This window comes from Pleuronectes platessa, chromosome 15 (assembly GCF_947347685.1).
Source record: "Pleuronectes platessa chromosome 15, fPlePla1.1, whole genome shotgun sequence".
NCBI classification, from domain to species: domain Eukaryota; kingdom Metazoa; phylum Chordata; class Actinopteri; order Pleuronectiformes; family Pleuronectidae; genus Pleuronectes; species Pleuronectes platessa.
The window spans coordinates 15,023,655-15,042,309 of record NC_070640.1 but is presented as its reverse complement, the minus strand read 5'-3'; the positions used below and the strand labels follow the sequence as shown (position 1 = coordinate 15,042,309).

Sequence of the window (18,655 nt, the reverse complement as noted above, 5' to 3'; positions counted from 1 at the left end):
CAAACAGGAATATCATTATTATTATTCACTGAATTAAGATTTTTCTTTATTGGCAACTGATAATGACATGCTAGATACTCTTCTTTATAAACTTCCCTGCATAGAAGCTGAATTCATGAATTCAGGTTGAATCTATTAATGTACCTAATTTTTGTCTTCTGTCTAAGTTCTTATAATTTGTATGATTCGCCTAAGAACACAAAACATTTAAAAATTATACAGGTTCATTAAAATTGTTTTGAGAAAGTTAAGAGATGGCAGAAATATGAATGATCTTAACATGAGTAAAGAACTTAAATAACATCAAACTGCAGCAAAATGAATCTCATCAGTAATTTATTAAATGTTGTTGATGCTTTTATTTTTTTATATTGATGACTTTCCCCTCAAGCATTTGTTGTATAGATACTGTGTTTTCCGTCACTTGGCTAAAAAACAGTTAATTACATGTGTGACAATATATAAAACATTTTCTTGATCAAAAGAATCAAGCCTTCAGTGAATAATTTAACTTCTGAAACGGTCTTCATTGGCTCTAAATGATGTGGAGTGATCAGTTATGTTATGACAGAGTAGATATGTATAATAAAACATAATCTTAATCATAATCTTTTACAGTGGATTATCAACAGTAGTTCATGAGGAACATCACCTGTGACAATTACTTGAATGTGAAAGCTTTTGTGATCAAATGAGATGAAGTGATCAAAAATCTCCACGTCTCTTTAATCAGTAAAATCTTAATCCATCCTTCACCACATGGACATGACACGTGATTTCAAACAGCATTTCTATTCTCAGCATATACTACTCTAATAGCTCCATCGTAATAATAATTAAATTAATTTCTGAGTTGAATTTGATCACTTGTCATACACCCCCCGTCAGGTACTAAAGAAAATAACAAACACAATTTAATGTATTTTTTACAAAACATGATTATGCAAGAGAGAACACACAACACAATTACTTTATTTGAAATCAGGTTTTGGTAACTGGCCTCACATTGCTTTTGAGCCCGAAGGTGAAATAATATATGAAGATGTGTCTGAAGGTGTGATCTCTGAGGCCATATATGAGCGGACTCAAACAATTTGGGAAAATGATGAGACCCAAAAAGAGGCCGTACTGAACATTAATGGCCACGTTACGGTTAATGTTCAACAGTCCTTTGATCCTGCTAAACAGAGTAGAGGAGAGACACAGACAAAACTGAAACAGATGCAGCAGCACTGTCCTGTGGGCCTTGCTAGCATTACCATTACAGGAGGAAGCTGACTTCACAGTTATCATGATAGCAATGTATGTATAAATTATAACCATGCCCACCAGTACAAAATAAATGATGGTGAAGGACATGTTTAAAGTAGAAGTCTTTAGCGTGAACATACTGTTCCTGTTACACAACCTTGGCACAGTGAAGCCTTTGTTCTCGTGGCTGACCCAAACGAGAACCTGGGTGACTGAGTCCAAAGAGGCCACTGTCCATATCACAGCAATGGCACTGCCTGTCCTCCTGGTGGTTGCAATATTTACATGTCTCAGTGGAAAACAAACGGCCACATACCTCTCCAAAGACATCAGAGCCAGATTGAGGGGTGATGTTTTTGTAGCGGTGGTTGCAATTGTTGTGATAATAACACACACAAAGTTGATCATTTTGAACATGGTCGCAGCAACGATGTACAGCAGCATCGTGAGCACAAGCTGCAGAGAGTCAGTGAGCAGCAGGTGAGCAAACAGGATGTATCGAGAGGACTCCAGCAAGACAGGCTTCCTCAGCAAGGCAAAGAGCATGACTCCATTTAGGTACAGGAAGAAAAGACATGGCAGCATGGAGAGCACGGCTTTCAAAGGTTTCAGCTGGTTGACATCTGTGGTGTCGTTCATGACTGCAGCTTTGTGCAGTGTCTGTAAAGGCAGATGCATGCACACACATAGCAGACACATCACCTGTGTAAGAATTTAATGTCAAACAATATCTAAAACATCAGAGTGAAAAATACCAAAATGTAACACAAAACATTAAACAGCATCACAATAAAAAAACTGTAGTCCGTATATAAAATCTGTGAATCTGAAGACATAAAAGACAGATTTATTGTACAAGACACATTACTCACAAGCTGCCACTCTGGTCTGACTTCATTTGACAATGACTGTTTTGGGGGACAATCTGAAGAATGATTCAGGCTCCTGCTGACATGTCCCTCTTTTCTAGAAGTCCTGTGTTGACATCATCGCCCATGTCAGTTTAACAACCAATCAAAGCTCTGCATCGATCAGGTTCTCTTTGAACGAGTAAGAGAAATACTTTGCAGCAGAAAAACGTTAACTTACAATTTACAATAAAGATGTATCTTAAATTTTTTTTTGTGGTTTCACATTGTGCTTCTGTGCAGAATTTATATATATATATATATATATATATATAGGTAAACTATATTCTATATAAACTATATTAATGTGTCAACTGTAAAACTGTGACTATAGTTTATGTGAAAACAAATTACGTAACAGCAATGATGAAATATATTCTATTGTTTTATACAAAAAGGAGAAAGATTCATATTAACCTAAGATTTCTTTGGTGAATAAAGTACTAATTAACAACTTTGAAATGAACTAGAACAAACCAGTAATGTAAGTAATTTGGAAACTCATTTATATTACGCTTTATATATACTTTGTATTTTTTGTAGATGACAGATATGTCAAATGATTTGAAGTGTAGTTTCACACGTAATGAGTTTGTCCCATGCCCACTGACCTTTGTAGCACATGTCAACTTTGTCAGGCTCAGCCCAATTCACCAGGCTGAACGGGATATACAGTATATACACTGTGTACACAATTATTAGGCAAGTGAGTATTTTGACCATATCATCCTTTTTATGCATATTTTCCAACTCCAAGCTGTATAAATTTGATTGCCTATTGGATTCAAGCATATCAGGTGATGTGTGTGTAATGAGGGAGGGTGTGGACGAAGGAGATCAACACCCTATATCAAGGTGTGCATAATTATAAGGCAGTTTCTTTTCCTCAGGTAAAATGGGCCAAAAAAGAGATTTAACTGACTCTGAAAAGTAAACATTTTTAAAAAGTCTTTCAGAGGGATGCAGCACTCTTGAAATTACTAAGATATCGGGGCGTGATCACAGAACCATCAAAAGTTTTCTTGCAAATAGTCAACAGGGTCGCAAGAGACGTGTTGAGAAAAAAAGACGCAAATTAACTGCCAAAGATTTGAGAAGCCTCGAACGTCAAGCTACCAGGAACCCATTATCCTCCGGTGCTGTCATATTCCAGAACTGCAACCTACCTGGAGTGCCCAGAAGTACAAGGTGTTCAGTGCTCAGAGACATGGCAGGCAGGTAAGGAAGGCTGAAACCCGACCACCACTGAACAAGACACAAGTTGAAACGTCAAGACTGAGCCAAGAAATATCTTATCTTATCTATATTTTTTCAAGGGTTTTATGGACTGAGAGTGACTCTTGACGGATCAGATGGATGGGCCCGTGGCTGGATCAGTAAGAGGCACAGAGCTCCACTTCGACCCAGATGCCAGCAGGGTGGAGGTGTGGTACTGGTATGAGCTGATATTTAAATGTCAGAAATGTTTATTTGTAAATGTTGAGTTGCTTGTTTATTATTCTCACTTTAAGAGTTGAAAATAATGTGAAAAATTTAGTTTTTCATTTAGTTGCATCATAATTCTGCGCACTAATAGTTGCCCAAGAATTGTGCACACATAGATATTCTCCTAATAAAGCCCAAAACTCACTTTTACTTTCTAAAATATTCAGGTTTGAGGTTTATTAACATTTTGGATTGACCGAGAGCACTGTAGTTGTTCAATACTAAAATGAATCCTCCTTTAACTTGCCTAATAATTTTGCATCTCCTTGTTCTAATATGTGGATACAGAAAAAAACTGCCAATGTTTACAAAGGGAGAATGTAAATATGCTCACAGTTTCTATTAACATAGGGACAGTGAGCTGTCCTAACTTTGTATGTCAGTGTAATAGTGTAATACAGTATATAAGCATGTTTGTATCCATTACATTTTAAGTAGAGCTGAGGCGTGACAAGATTTAACTCATTAGGTCTGCTTTCATAAACCTACAGCGAGTATTGGATTGATATGTATTTTATTATATAAATCAGTAGCCAGGTTGATGAACCAGTTTTCAGTGCATCTGGCCTGATACACACACACAAATTATTTGGTTTGTGTGTCAAAATACTGAATCTAACAAAAAAAATAACATGGTAACAAGAAGATTCCCGCGTAGAATTTGTTTTTTTTACAGGTCTTGAACTCTGTTCCATATGTTTTTCAGATTTAGTTGAACGTGTGTGTAAAATACATGATGCAACCAGAAATGTCTGTCCCTGTTCAGAACATAACAGCTTTGTTTACAGACTCATATCACAGATTAATCTCAGTGGTCTGAGGTCTGTGGAGGACTGTGTTGGTCATTATGGCTGATTAATAATTCATGTTCCACATCTCAGGTATATATTCCTGAGTGTGTTGATCTCTGGTGGGACAATTAAAACCTGCATTGAATTCCCTGGCATATATCAGGGAAATAGGGAAAACACCATCGCTGTAAACTACAACTTTGTTTTTCTGCAGTTTTTTTTATTTGGCTGCAAGAGAACAGCTCTTCTTTACACTTCTTTATCTTGCTCTGAGGAAATAACCTTTAAAAGAAATTCTAGATACTGTATGTCACTAAAGTATACCGAAATTTGTGTATGAAGCTACAATTGCAGAAACATGTTCAAAAAACTTTTTCTTCCCAAGGTTGACAAAACTTAAGGAGTGATGAAGGGAGTCAGGTGTTTTCAAAACAACAAGGGCAATTTCTCCTCTGGTTTGTCCACACTGAAATTTTGCACAATTGTCTAAATTCATTGTAAATTTTACATACTTTACTTAAAAAAAACGGTGACATGATTGAGAATGAAGCAATTTTAATTAAAGAATAAAGAGAACAAAATGCAAAAATGTTTATCTAAGCCTGACAGTGGAAGGAAGAGCAGAGTATATTAAGTCTGACGACATCAGCTGATGTCTTGTCTGTTTAGTTAGGGTATACTGTATATTTGTTCATCCTTGTTCACAAATGATACAGAACAGAAAAACAATGGATTTTGTTTGCCTATCCAGACAAAAGGGCAGACAATTACATCACTTTCTTTCAATTACTTTCTCTACTATTGCCAGATAAGGTGTTTTTAGCAGAAGGCTGCAACTAATGGCTCTGTATCAGGAGGAAAGACAAATCTAGGCTCAAAGATGTTAGGGACACACACCCAGGTCTGACTAGCCTGTGGTCGGCCGGCCAAAGCAGAGGATGTCTTGTGATTAAAAGGCCAGAACACTCAATGTTGCATAGAGTGAAATTAATGCTACAAATGTAAAATGGTCTTCGTCTCAGCTATGGTAATAAAAGACTGTTTCAATGAATTCAGGCATTTCTTGGTGTAATTTGAGCGTTTAGCATTAGTGTAAGCAGAACCCACCGTCAGTTACTCAGAACACCAGTTACATTCATCTATAGTTCATTTTAAGTATTCAATAATTCATACAACTACCAAATATAGAAGCACATGTGACAGTTTTGCTGCATCCATCTTTAATCTGTATTTGAAATCAAAGACTACACATTAACATGATGCAATCACTCAGAATAAAACATGAAACGAGGAGAGCATTACATTTCAGAAATTAAAAAATATACATATTATAAAGGAAAAGTACAATCAAATCCCAGTGTTTTGAAAATAAACATAAGGCGAAGCTGAAAGGCAAAATATCTACATAAGAAAAGCGAAATAATAATAATAATAATGATAGTTACGTTTTCCTCAATTTTCTGTTAAATTGTACGATAGGTTCAACTCTTCTAGGTCTGCTGGCTATATTTAGACGTAAAGTGGACATTAGCTGTTGAAAAAAAAGACAAAGTGACAGTGAATTACATCTCAGTAAACTTTATGATATACTACAAATAAATAAATTATAAATGTAAAATGTAACATCTTATATGGTTCGCACTTACCACAGATATCCGTCCTTAAACTCAGTGAATTTGTGTCGGACCATAAATGTTGCTAGAGCATCTGCTACCTAACAACAAACGACAGAGGAGCCAGTTTTAACAAAGGGCAAACAAACAAAATCATCATGATCGAATACAAAGAACAAGGGGAAGACAACAGGGATTCCGTCGATGTAGATTTGAGATAGCATTTTAAAGACGCCTGAAAAATGATTCTAAAGGTCTCCTTGACCTGAAATTTAAATCAGTGCCATATTTGACAAGATTCTCTCAAGGCTTTATTTAAAATAACTAACCCTAACCCTAAAATAACGTGTTCACAAGGCAGGTTTTGGTTTTGTGAGGCCACCTTGACCTTTGAACACTAAATTCTAATCAATTTGCTGCTGGTCAGAGTTAATGTTTGTATCAAAGTGAAGAAATTCCCTGAAGGCGTTCTTGACAAATCGTGCTAGCAAGAATGGGCCGAATGGACAGACAACCCGAAAACATAATACCTCCAGCCACTGACTGCTTTCAGCATGGAGGCTTAAAACCTACTTGAATCCAAACGTCATAGGAAAATACACAAAGCAGAGTGGATGTTTATTTACTTTTTCAGGTGCGTCCTCATGGACAGCGTGACCACACTGAGGGAGGACTTGCATCTGAAACTTCCCTGTGGACAAACAGTGACATCATTGATATGATCAAAGTCGGGTGGCTAGGTTCTACAGTAACAACACTCAAACACAAACGGAAATTGGAAGCTCTCCATTTTGCCCTGCTTACCTTGCATCTGTCCAATAGTAAGGTCTTTGTCCAGTCTGTCCACTCCTGTACAATGGAACACACCAGGGGTGAAATTGTGCAGCCAAAGGCGAAACAACTTTCAATTAAATAATTTGTATTCATCTAAACAACTGGGACCGCCCTGAAATCCCATCAGAACTTGCAGCCCATATATGTTTTATGGAGGCTGTATGAAATAATAATGAGTGAAAGATCTAACCTGCAAGTAGAAGCAGTTTTGGCACAGGGCAGGTGAGGAAGAGAGCCGACAGGCCTCGGAACCAGCCATCCCAGTACTTTTCCGTCTTTGACAGGTCCACACGCCAGCTGAAGATGCTTTCCTTTTTCATCTGTATCAGCAAAATCAACCCTTTAAGGGAGTGTTTAACCTACTTTACACTTTTCATACACATACGGTTCATGTTACACACAAAAAGAACTCGAGGACAGGGAGGAGCCGCACCTCTTGATCATCTTCCTTCATCCTTTTCTTGTTGGATTCTTCTTCTGCTTCTTCCTCCTCGTCCTCTTCTATTATACCTTCGCCAATGCTATTAGAGACTCCTGGGCTGCTAGTGGGGTCCTCACATCTGTGGACGTCAGTATACAGGTTAATAAAAATTGCAAAAATATGCAGCAGGTAATGTGAAAGTGAGAGAGTAAACGTACTTCTTCACTTGGCCTCCCATTGACACACGTGCTGACTCCATGTTCCGGATCTGGCCACTTTTCACACTGAGAACCAAGCAAAAGAACAATTTTGAGCAAGACAAACCAAATTCTTAAAATGGAAACTCTTTAAAGTAAAGCTGTTCAAGAAAAGAAAAACAACAACAAACAAACAAACACAATAACAAAAAAATATGATTTTAACATATTTACTAAATAGCAGGAGAGTATTATAATGATCGGTTTACCTCCACTCAATGGCGTTCTCCAGAGATTTAAATGTCTTTGGCCGACTTCTGAGGAAGTTCTGCATACTGTTCAAAGCATCCATCGCTGTACCTGAATAAAATTACCAAACTCAGTTGTCTTATATATTCCCACTAATAATGTACTTATATTTCCATATAAATATTTATCATTTATATATAAAATTAAAGTAAAGTCGACTTGCTATTTTGTTAATTATGTAACTTTTATCTATGATACAGCAACTTGACGAAGTACGTGCCCTTACCTTCTACAACGTCAATAACACAGAGGCCCAGAAGAGATGGTAGGTGATTGGCAATGGCTGTGTGAACTGCAATGGCCCCACCCATGCTGTGTCCAATAATCATGATCGGAGGAGGGTTCTCTCCGTAGAGCACCTCCACCACTTTGCCAATATCCCTTATGAAAGAAAAAAACATAAACCTGTTAATGTCATTGTTTCTATGAATATGAGCAGAAATATCAAGACTAATTCTCCACCTAACAATGAAATGAGGAGCTTGTGACAAAAATAAAATTAACTTTTTATCAAACTTGTGTTTGAGTCCACAAAACACTTTTGGAGTTTCAGAGGTAAACAGCGTTGCAGCCAAATCCAATGCAATTGAAGTAAATGGTGACTGATTCTTCAAACGTACAAAAACAACAGAAAAAAACCAACATGCCTCCATGTTATATCCTTGAATATCCTCCTCTGGATCAGTGTGAACATTTAGCCTAAAATTGTATTGAGTCTGGCTGCAACGCCGTTTGCCACTGAAACTCCAAAAATGTTTTGTGGACTCACACACACCAATCCCTTCCATCGGCATAGTGGTGAGTAGATCATGGGTGATTTTCATTTTTGGGTGAACCATCCTATATAACTATCTTTAAAGCTTGAGAGTGGTTCTCACAAACCCAGTGTCTGTCTCTACTGCACACACAACAACTCACTTGGCCATCGTATCTGCAGAGAGATCTTCAGGATTTTTCACTTTGGAGTCACCTGCAGGTAAAGAAAGTGATAAAGCTTTGTAAAAAAAAAATCTAAAAGTAATGAACATTTTTTATTAGTTTGTTGTTACTAAAAAGTCACTGCTTTATTAAGTTTCTCTACAGCTTTGCAATATTAGAGAAAAAAGATTGATATATTAAATTTTGTAAGTGATGCAAGATGGGACACAGTAATTAACATAATTTTAAATCATTAACCATCACAGACATCCCCTTTTGAATATACAGCAATACATCTGACCAGTTATCACTTGCTGTCTATAAAGCTGCTTTCAGATATGCACTAAACTCTCCAGTTCCTCCGTAGTTTCGCAAGAGTGAACGGAATTGTCAGATTGAGACGCTCCACAATTTCTACGGACTTTATCCGCCTGACCTGTTGTAATGTCAGTAGAAATCAAGGACAGGTTGATGTGAAAACACAGCAGGGGATCGCCGCTGGATTCACCAAGAGCATTGGGGGGGGGGGGGGGGGGGTTGGTTGGTTCTAACACGCGACAGACACAAAAATGAAAATAATAAACAATAATAACTCCCGGTGAAAGAGCAGCATCATACACATCAAAGGCACCGACGAAGATGTCTAGAGGGTCTGTGGTGATGAGAGCTGACGGAGTGCTGTAAACAAAAATCACGTGATCTACGCAGCAGAGTTAATACGTCACTTCCTGTCTCTGCCTGCTGCACCCAGCTGCTCCACCTCTCACCTAAATAGTGCGGAGGATTTGATGCTGTTGTGAGAACGTCTCTTATTCAAAGAGGATTAACCACACTACCTAATCAAAGGGACTAATCGCCATCAGAATCTTCATTTCAAAACTACAAATAAAGTATGTAACTACAGTTGTGTCTTCTGACTACCTACATATATTTACCATGAGCTCGAAGGTCCATAGCCACGACCCTGCAGGTGATCCTGCTGCATATAACGCCCTACAAAGAAACACGTGAAAACATTCACATCAAATAAGGAAAAGCAGATGAAATAAAAAGCAGCTGCATAGTTTGGGTCTGTATTTAGGCTAGAAGGTTTTTTTTTGTACTAGTAGTTATGCTCACAGTGAACACTGCCCAGGAGAGTGCAGAGTGGCCTCCTCCATGGAGCAGGAGCAGCACAGGACCATGGGCACCACTGCAGTAAATTCTGAAAGTGTTCATTGTGGTCAAGGAAATGCAAACCAGAGCTGTGCAGGTAACAGAGTAAGAAGATGCTGCTAAATGATCTTTAAAAAAACGTATTGTCATCAAACGTTCTGTACCACACTGAAGTTTGATGACTCACTGGTATAACAAAGAAGCTAAATATGAATTGACCTAGTCAAATTTGAAGGATGTATGTGATGTCTGCCTCCACCAGAGGCCCAACACTTTCTATATACAAACACAAGCAGAAATCAAGGATATATCTTTGCCATTCTCGTTCTCCACCTCAACGTCTTCCATGGTCTCAAAGTAATGGCTCCAGGGCAGCGGGGAGAAATCTCTCTTCCGACCAGGTCTGTGTTACAGAGACGTACAAACAAAATGTAAGTGTTCTCATATGACAGCAGGAATATTAACATACACATACAGTCGTTTTTTCACATGATCCCACTGTACAGAGAGAAATAACTGGTACAAATAAAAATGATGACTGGATAAAGATATTCAAAGCCAAACAAAATTTGGAATTCGAGAGAGGGGAGGAAAATGTGTGTGAAATATAAAATATGGGTACATCTTTAATAAAAGCACACACTTGTTTAATCATCTCTTCTACTAGAGTGATGTAAACAAGCCTGAATCAACCCTTAACTAAACATTGGCTTCCAAATGAAAAGTAAACACAACCCTGAACCCTGTAAAGGGATCTTTTCACATTTAAATTGAACCTGACTTTACTGAGATGAATATCTCCAGACACTGTTTATGTTATCTTGCCATGAATGGTCACTGTCCATCCTCACAGATCTAAGCTAATGCATATATTGACTACCTGATCATGTATTGTATTATATTTATTAGATATAAAAGTGCTTAAATGCGAAAGCAGCTGGGTAAACCAAATACATGGTCATATTGTAGAAGACAAGTAACGATCCAAACTCTAGCAGCAGTAGCTAAGTTAGCCTGGCTAACGCTAACAGTTTAGCAGTCCTAAAACAAACTTTCCATATATCGGACAACATTAAACTTTATGAACAGAGAGCAGGTGATGTGTTGGTGAATTTAACAGCTGAGATAATTGATGATTAAATGCCAGCTCACCCCATTCTCATCTTGGAGCTGGACTGAACACCACCTGCCATAGGAGGTCTGGAAGCGAACAGGTTCAGATGCATCTGTTTCTCCATGTTGTCGGTGGGTCTCTGTCAGGGACTGTTTGATGTCACCTTCCCTCTCTGTCGCAGCATAGGATTTTAATTCGACACCAGCAGCGACGGCTGGCTAGCTTTGGCTGTAAAGCTAACGGCTAGCGGCTAGCGGCTGTTTCTTCTTCTGCTGCTGGGATTATTTTTGGACTCACTCTTCTTCTTTGATTTCATTTCCTGATTGGTTCGCAGGGGCACTCTGGGGGCGGTGAGATACTGCCCTCTATTGGTCACAAATAAAACTCAAATATTGTAAATCTTATAGCAGCATTGTCGTTTTTTTATGTACATTTTTAAATAAAGAGAAAAGTAAAAAGCAGCGACAGTTCAGTTAAAAAAGAAAACGGAATGATTTATTTCTTCCTTTCTTCCTAATTGTTTTCTTTGGGAGCCTTCAAACCAATAGTTTATATAAAACATTTAATAAAAATAACTGTTCAATGGGAGACATTTGATAGTAAATGCAGTTACATAAGGCGTGTGTTATGACAACTGATCATGTTACATACTTGTTATTTGGCAGAAGAGGACAGGACGAGGTGACAGTGGACAAACAGAGCTGCTTACATAACACATTTACTTTAAAATTAGTACGAAGATGCCTTTAGTAGCCCGTGTGAGGACTCAGGTTAAAATCATCTTATTCAATCAGCACTGACACAAGGTAGAAACATTGAGTCAACCCTCTCAATTATCAATCAAACTACTGAGGTATAAATCAGGGTTGGATTGTAGCAGAATGGACCCCTGGGCACAGACTTATCAAAGGCCGCCCTAACCTCACACCAAAAGACACAACATGGTTTTTAGTTGATATTTTATCTCTTTGTGGATATTTTGTCTTATTGCATGTCTCTGTGGTTGTTTTGCGTGTGTTTGTTGGCATACTTTCCATGGCCATTTTGTGTCTCTGGAGCATTCTTTGTCTTTGTGGACATTATCGCTTTTGCATCTTTGTCAGATTTATTGCTTGGGTTGATTTATTTATTTTTGTGGTTTCTTTGCATCTCTATGATCCCGTTGTGTATATACAGTCACCTGTCTCTTTAAAGTTGTATTGCATCCCTCTGTGTTTTTTGTGTGTCTAATTGTGTTTATTTTATTCTTTTGTGGACATTTTATATCTCTTTGCAGTCATTTTATGTAATTTTTTCCCAGTTGTTTGGTGTTTCTGTCATCACTTTGTGTCTCTCTATAGTCAGTTTACCTGTTTGTGGATGTTCTGCCTTTTGTTGCTGTTGCTATTCATCTCTTAGAAAGCCATTTGTGTCTTTGTATTGGGTATGTGTTTCGTTCAGTCACATTCTGCCGGTGAAGCCAAGTAGATTGGGATATCTTCCTGTAAATTATCCTGCAGTCATCTCATTCAACATCTTAAACCAACTCTCCCCTCCTATCTGAACAAATCGCCAACACAACACCCACAAAGTATACATGTTGAACACATGGCTCGCACCACATGTACCACGCTCAGAACGTGTTCCATGTGTTGTCTGATGGTTGGTTGGAAGAACAGTTCACAGATTGTGGTTTTGGGGGAGTTATCATCTGGAGTGCGTCAGAGGGTGACAGGATCTTCACCCGATGTTCTCTCTAGGAAATATGATTTATGTAGCACAACGTCAGAGGCATTTGTATGTCCTTAGCCGAGTCCCAGATTATAAAGAACATGCTGTTCCGACAGACTGGAGGTATATGAGTCTCTGATACCTACCGTTGTTTTCCATGGAAACTGCAATCACTTCAAATTAGTTTTAATAAAAAACGTGTCACTAAATTTACTGGAAGTCACAGACAAACAGCTGAGTCATTACTGGTATGTGGAGTGGATGCATTGGTTGTCCCGGTGTCATACTGTTATTATCCAAGAAGCAAGCAAGGCCCTACAAGCTCAGGCCTCTGATTTGATGTTTAGGAAATACAGAAAAATGAAGAAAAAAAAACAAGCAAACTTAGTCTTAATTTATACAACTCATTACAGTATAGAGCACATACATTTGAGTCCACACTAAAGTTGTGTCCCTGTCTTTCCTCTCACCAAATGTCTAGTGGAACTAAGGTTATAACCAAAGTTCACGGGCAAACAGGTCTGTGAATAAGGAGGGCTGCTGCTTCACTGTGCTCCACTAACCTTTATGTGACGCAATGGCAGATTATATTAATAGAATTAGAGCATCGAGTAAAAGAGATTAGTTGTTTCACGGCACTGACTCAAGGTTCGTGGTATTCTTAGCGCTGGAGACCACAGAGGCTGCCGCATGAGTCTCATTTTCATACGTTGTGGGGGTGGTCAGTGCTAACTGGTTGAAGCCGGACCATCAAATTGTTTACTGGTCAGACTGTGTTCAAAGGTTATTCACATTGTGTTCTCACGGAGCTGTTTTTAGAGTTGACCATGGGAAGCAGGTGGTGAAAGTAGCGACCCTGCTTGTCGGATTCATTCTTGACGACGCTTTGAGTTTGACTCTTTTCCGTCTTTGCGTTGCAAATTGAATGAGAAGAAAAAAAGGAAATGCATGAACCCAATCCTAAATGGTTACGTCTTTGATTGCAACATTTGCAAACAGATTTCAATGTAAAATAAAAATCTAATTGAAAATAAATTGTCTTAAATTGAATGTGTTCATCCTTTGCCATAGTTACACCCTTCCATCAAATTTCATGGAAAGTGCGTGTGAATGTGTACAGGTGCATGTGCATGTGAATGTGAATTATATTCTGTCAATATATATTCAATATTTTTTCTGAAAACAACCCCAGGGATCTTGAGAAACTTGTATTGTGGAATATGAAGTGGTTGTAACTTAATACTGTAATGTCAAGTACTTAGACACATAGATGTAGCAAATGTACATGGGAGAAACATTTGCGATGCATGTTAGAATGTAAAGGATTAACGCTACATGTTTGGGAATAAAATAACATCCTGACACGTGCCCCAGCAGGTGAAACATTTTACTGTATATCTAGTTGTCAGAGTTTGGCACAGTCAGCTGAAGGACCTGCCGTGGGCTCGTTGGGGGCGGTGATGTGGAGCTGCAATGGAAAGTCACATGTGTAGAAGAGTGCACGCTCAGAAGTCCAACACTTGTGTCCCCCCCTCTCTAACACTTTCCATTCAGCATCCAGTTCTCTCTTTGGGTGCTCGTATACCCGTCTAGATGCGAACGGGGGGGATGATTGCGCACACATGTTATGTGCATCCGCCCACTGGAGTTCATTGTAGGGATTGGCTGAGAAGTATGACGGGTCCTGGTAGCCTGGAACATTGTGTATCCTCACAACTTGCAGGGAGGAGGGGGGGATTCCTGAAGCTCCTTGGTCAGTTTTGCATTTTGCTGTGGGGCACCAACACCTAGAAGAGAATGCAATGCAAACGTTATCCACTGCAGGGCCCCTGTCATCCAGTCAGATGCCCCATGGAAGCATTTTCTGACTGGCCACATATATGAGCCAATAGAAACAGGAGGAATGCTCTTTGATGTCAGACGTTATATATGACCTGTTCTACACCCAGGTTTAAATAGAAATGTTATGGGTAACTCCTTAAACTCTGGAGGCAAAACACATTCTCTACTTTATGATATTGTACTTTATATTAAATGTGAAACAAGTGAATATGATTTGATTGTTTACACGTGTTCAGAGGGCATGAGTCCACAGCAGGCTTCCATGACGAGACTGAGCAGATAAACAAGTACTCAAATTACCGTCTGTGTCTCCCTGACGGCTATTTGGTAAACATGAGATTCGCATAACGAACGCTCAGGCCTGTCAGGCTGCCCTGCAGTCATGTGCAAAAGGTGTCTATAAATTCAGCGGCTTCTCCGTCACAGAGCAGTATGAGCACACAGCATGACGTGAGGACGCAAACGGGACTAAGCAACTAAAGGATTCTATACTCTCTCCGCTGTGTTGGGTTGTAACTTTCCTGGAAAGATACTCAGGTAAAGTAACAATGATTTTGTTTTAGCAACTCATCAACTTATGTCACTTGAGTGAATTATATTTATTATATCAACAAAACATGTTTTATATCAAGTAGTTTGTCGGAAAATATTAGCAACGGGTAATCCTTTTATCCTTTGTGGTGGACAAAGGATAAAGGATTTTGTGTCTGTTTCCTGTATCTTTGAAGTATAACAAATTTTTCAGTCGTCATAATGATCAACCAATACATACGATTAAATACAAACAAAATGACAAACTCTTCATGCATCACCAGTTAATGATAAATGCTTGCTTTCATAGTGAGTGGCAGTGCTTGCTGGATCACTTCAGCAAGCACTTCAGTCTATGGACACAGACATTTCCATAACCGAACCACTTCCAAAGATTAATTTTCTTCTTGAGAAAAATAAAATCTCTTAACTACAGGGTATGCACAATGATGAGCGCCACCAATACACCCAGCTCCCTAGATATTACCATGAGAACACATGAAAAGTTATAATCTGTGTGTGTCTGTCTTGCTGAGCTGATTTATTGTGAGTCTGATAGGTATCATATACCTCACAGAGATCTAGGGCAAAGGGCATCAAGATAAGCTTTTTCCATTCGTCTCATCAGAGCAGGTGTAGAAATGGTTGGCACGAAACCCATGGACGTCATGGTGCCCTCTCAGGCAGTTAAGTTCTTCGGAGCAGGCACCGCCGGCTGCATTGCTGACCTCATCACCTTTCCCCTGGATACTGCCAAAGTCAGACTACAGGTGAGCTGCGCAAAGCTGAAAAGGACCTGACACCTGCTGATTTTAGTTTTGTCTGTACTTTTACCATAACCTGCCGCTGGGAATCCTTGAATGTCATCCTATCCCAGATTCAGGGAGAGGCTAGTAAAATCGAAGGGGCCTGTGCAACCAAGTACCGAGGAGTGTTTGGCACCATCATGACCATGGTGCGCACAGAGGGGCCCAGGAGTCTTTACAACGGCCTGGTGGCAGGACTCCAGAGGCAGATGAGCTTCGCCTCTGTCCGAATCGGCCTTTACGACTCCATGAAGCAGTTTTACACACGAGGCACTGACAGTGCGTAACCTGAGCATCATCGAGTTATATTTGAACAAGGTTGTTTCTCTCCTGCTGCTTCAATTTGACTGATGTAAATATTTTTGCTCAGGCGCTGGGATTGTGACTCGGCTCATGGCAGGGTGCACCACAGGAGCCATGGCTGTGGCTTTTGCCCAACCAACGGATGTGGTGAAGGTGCGTTTCCAAGCCCAGGTACGAACGGCTGACGGTGGCAGGAGGTACAACAGCACCCTAGATGCCTACAGGACGATTGCGCGAACTGAGGGAATAAGGGGCCTTTGGAGAGGTACTGGTTCGAATAGAAAAAGGCCTTTTTATTTATTGCTTAACGTGTAACCTCCTTTCGCTGATTTTTTAATCATCCTGTGCTGCTTTCTTCCAGGCTGCTTGCCCAACATCACTCGTAACGCCATTGTAAACTGTGCAGAGCTGGTGACCTATGACATGATCAAGGAACTCATCCTGAAGTATGATCTAATGACAGGTGAGCAAAAAAAAAACAGATGTTGTAGAAGGTGCAGTATCATAACTTCTTTTGCAACCAAGTTAAAAAATATAAATATATCCCGAAAAAATAGCTTTGGCTTCTCTTCCTCTGCAGACAACCTGCCCTGCCACTTCACAGCCGCTTTTGGTGCAGGCTTCTGCACGACGGTTGTGGCCTCTCCGGTGGATGTGGTCAAAACACGGTTCATGAACTCAGGAGCTGGCAAGTACAGCAGCGCAAGCAGCTGTGCTCTCACCATGCTGAGAAATGAAGGACCCAAAGCTTTTTATAAAGGGTAAACACACGCTAACCTAACAGTGAACCACACAACAGTAAAATAACCTGGCCACACTTGTTTACTTCTCTTTCATTTCCTCAGGTTCATGCCTTCTTTCTTGCGACTGGGGTCCTGGAACATCGTGATGTTTGTGACGTATGAACAGATTAAAAGAGAAATGACCAAGGCACAGCACAGCTGGGAGTCGCCATTTTGACCTTACCTCATTAGACTTCAGTGTTGCAGAGACACAACGGCCTTGCCTTTACCACAGTGCAGTGGAGACCAGTGGTGACCCATAGTTGGAAAAGGGGGTCCATGGTCACATAACTGAAGTGGCTCAGAGCTGAAGCTGAGGCATCATAAGAGCTCACCTGCTGTAAAGACATCAGAAGGAAGAAGTGGCTCTTCAAACTCCTGAATCACCACGGACATTGTGGGCACAATAACACTCCAGGTTGAGGATGTAATTTCATGTTTACAAGAATGAACTGTATGAATGATCTGCATCCAGGGCAGGTTTACCATGAAAGGAACAGAGAGACTGGATCAGGCTGTATTTGACCTCAACAGTGATCAAGTCTATTTGACTTTGTCTTCTTGTGGACTGTTTATAATGTTTACCATTGTATGTTTTGCATGTAGTCAGGAATGTGTAGTTCCATCTAAGTGCTGCTGATTGTAAATAACATGATGTATCGCCGGTCGATAAGTCACATGAATAGAATATATTGTACATGATGCTTAAATGAAAAAAGAATAAAGTGCCAGTTTTTAATTTCTTAGTCTATCTCTATCCTAAAAACTCCTGAACCAACTATTACGAGTACTTGGATGATTGGATGAATCACTTTGCTTGATAAAATTACTCTGCAATAACTCTAACCTTAAAACTAAGTCTTAACCCTCAAACGAGCTTTTGAAAAAGTCAGGATCATCCAAAATGTCCTCACTTTCAAAAATGTCTTTGCTCAAAATGGTCCTCACAAATAAATAAATACAGTACATGGATATGTACTCTGCTGTAGGGCATTCTAATTAATTTGATGAGACTTCCTTTATACAACTTCACCAACCTTTCCCTAATTATGTTCCATTGCTTTACGGAGCTCTATCATGGAAATATGTTTGCGTGTAGATTCCCCTTTATCCGTATATTAAACAAAACTAAGCCGTTTGTGAATTTATTTTCAAAAACACAATTCAGGGTTGCACCACATTTATCAGTGCAACACCAACAGGTCATGGACAGGACATTTCAACGAGGAGCAGTCGTATATGTTAACGGGCCTGAACATACGGATCTAATTTGGTGGCCGACCTACTATGTGTTCTTGTATGTTCTTGTGTTTTCAGCATGACTCAGCACTCTGCAAGTCTGCACTTGCTGTGCTGGGATTCTAAGAACAAAGCTTTAAACAGATGCTGCACCTAACCAGATGATTCTAAGTTCAAAAATCATATCTTTTCAAACATAATTTATTTTCATGAAATAGTAATTTCTCAAATTATTCTACCTCAGGTTTTTTAATCTTTGTTGTGATGTGGGTGTGGTTGGTCTGAGGGAGATTGATTATAAAGCCAAGAGGACAAAAGATAAATCAAGCAGACCGAGCCCCAGACTGTTTTCACACAGACAGGTTTACGGTCGGCCCAGAGGAACAGCGGGCAGCCCATAGATGTAGTGGGGGTGGGGCCGTAGGAACAACACACGCAGTGATGTA

The 18,655-nt window shown here is 39.5% G+C and overlaps 3 protein-coding genes across 5 annotated transcripts; 1 reads left to right on the top strand and 2 right to left on the bottom strand.

The window, feature by feature from the left end:
• Positions 1–674: 674 nt before the first annotated feature.
• LOC128457463 (odorant receptor 131-2) lies at positions 675–2,201 on the bottom strand. The gene has a single exon (XM_053442149.1). The coding sequence runs from the start codon at positions 1,948–1,950 to the stop codon at positions 982–984; it is 969 nt and encodes a 322-aa protein (XP_053298124.1). The 5' UTR covers positions 1,951–2,201; the 3' UTR covers positions 675–981.
• A 3,437-nt stretch (positions 2,202–5,638) lies between these two features.
• Positions 5,639–11,321, bottom strand: ppme1 (protein phosphatase methylesterase 1). The gene is made up of 14 exons (XM_053442144.1): positions 11,035–11,321; positions 10,192–10,285; positions 9,847–9,939; positions 9,663–9,720; positions 8,728–8,779; positions 8,036–8,190; positions 7,770–7,860; positions 7,522–7,587; positions 7,316–7,442; positions 7,073–7,202; positions 6,853–6,897; positions 6,675–6,739; positions 6,082–6,149; positions 5,639–5,966 (listed from the first exon to the last, which is right to left on the bottom strand). The coding sequence occupies exons 1-14, from the start codon at positions 11,118–11,120 to the stop codon at positions 5,963–5,965; spliced, it is 1,134 nt and encodes a 377-aa protein (XP_053298119.1). The 5' UTR covers positions 11,121–11,321; the 3' UTR covers positions 5,639–5,962.
• A 3,496-nt stretch (positions 11,322–14,817) lies between these two features.
• Positions 14,818–17,709, top strand: LOC128456940 (mitochondrial uncoupling protein 2). Of its 3 annotated transcripts, none has more exons than XM_053441383.1 (7): positions 14,818–15,085; positions 15,708–15,849; positions 15,957–16,164; positions 16,256–16,453; positions 16,550–16,651; positions 16,769–16,949; positions 17,034–17,709. In XM_053441383.1, the coding sequence occupies exons 2-7, from the start codon at positions 15,721–15,723 to the stop codon at positions 17,146–17,148; spliced, it is 933 nt and encodes a 310-aa protein (XP_053297358.1). In that variant the 5' UTR covers positions 14,818–15,085; positions 15,708–15,720; the 3' UTR covers positions 17,149–17,709. The 3 variants fall into 3 exon arrangements, with proteins under 3 accessions (XP_053297358.1, XP_053297357.1, XP_053297356.1); XM_053441382.1 differs by having other exon boundaries at positions 14,819–15,085; positions 15,713–15,849; XM_053441381.1 differs by having other exon boundaries at positions 14,819–15,085; positions 15,657–15,849.
• The last annotated feature ends 946 nt before the right edge of the window (positions 17,710–18,655 follow it).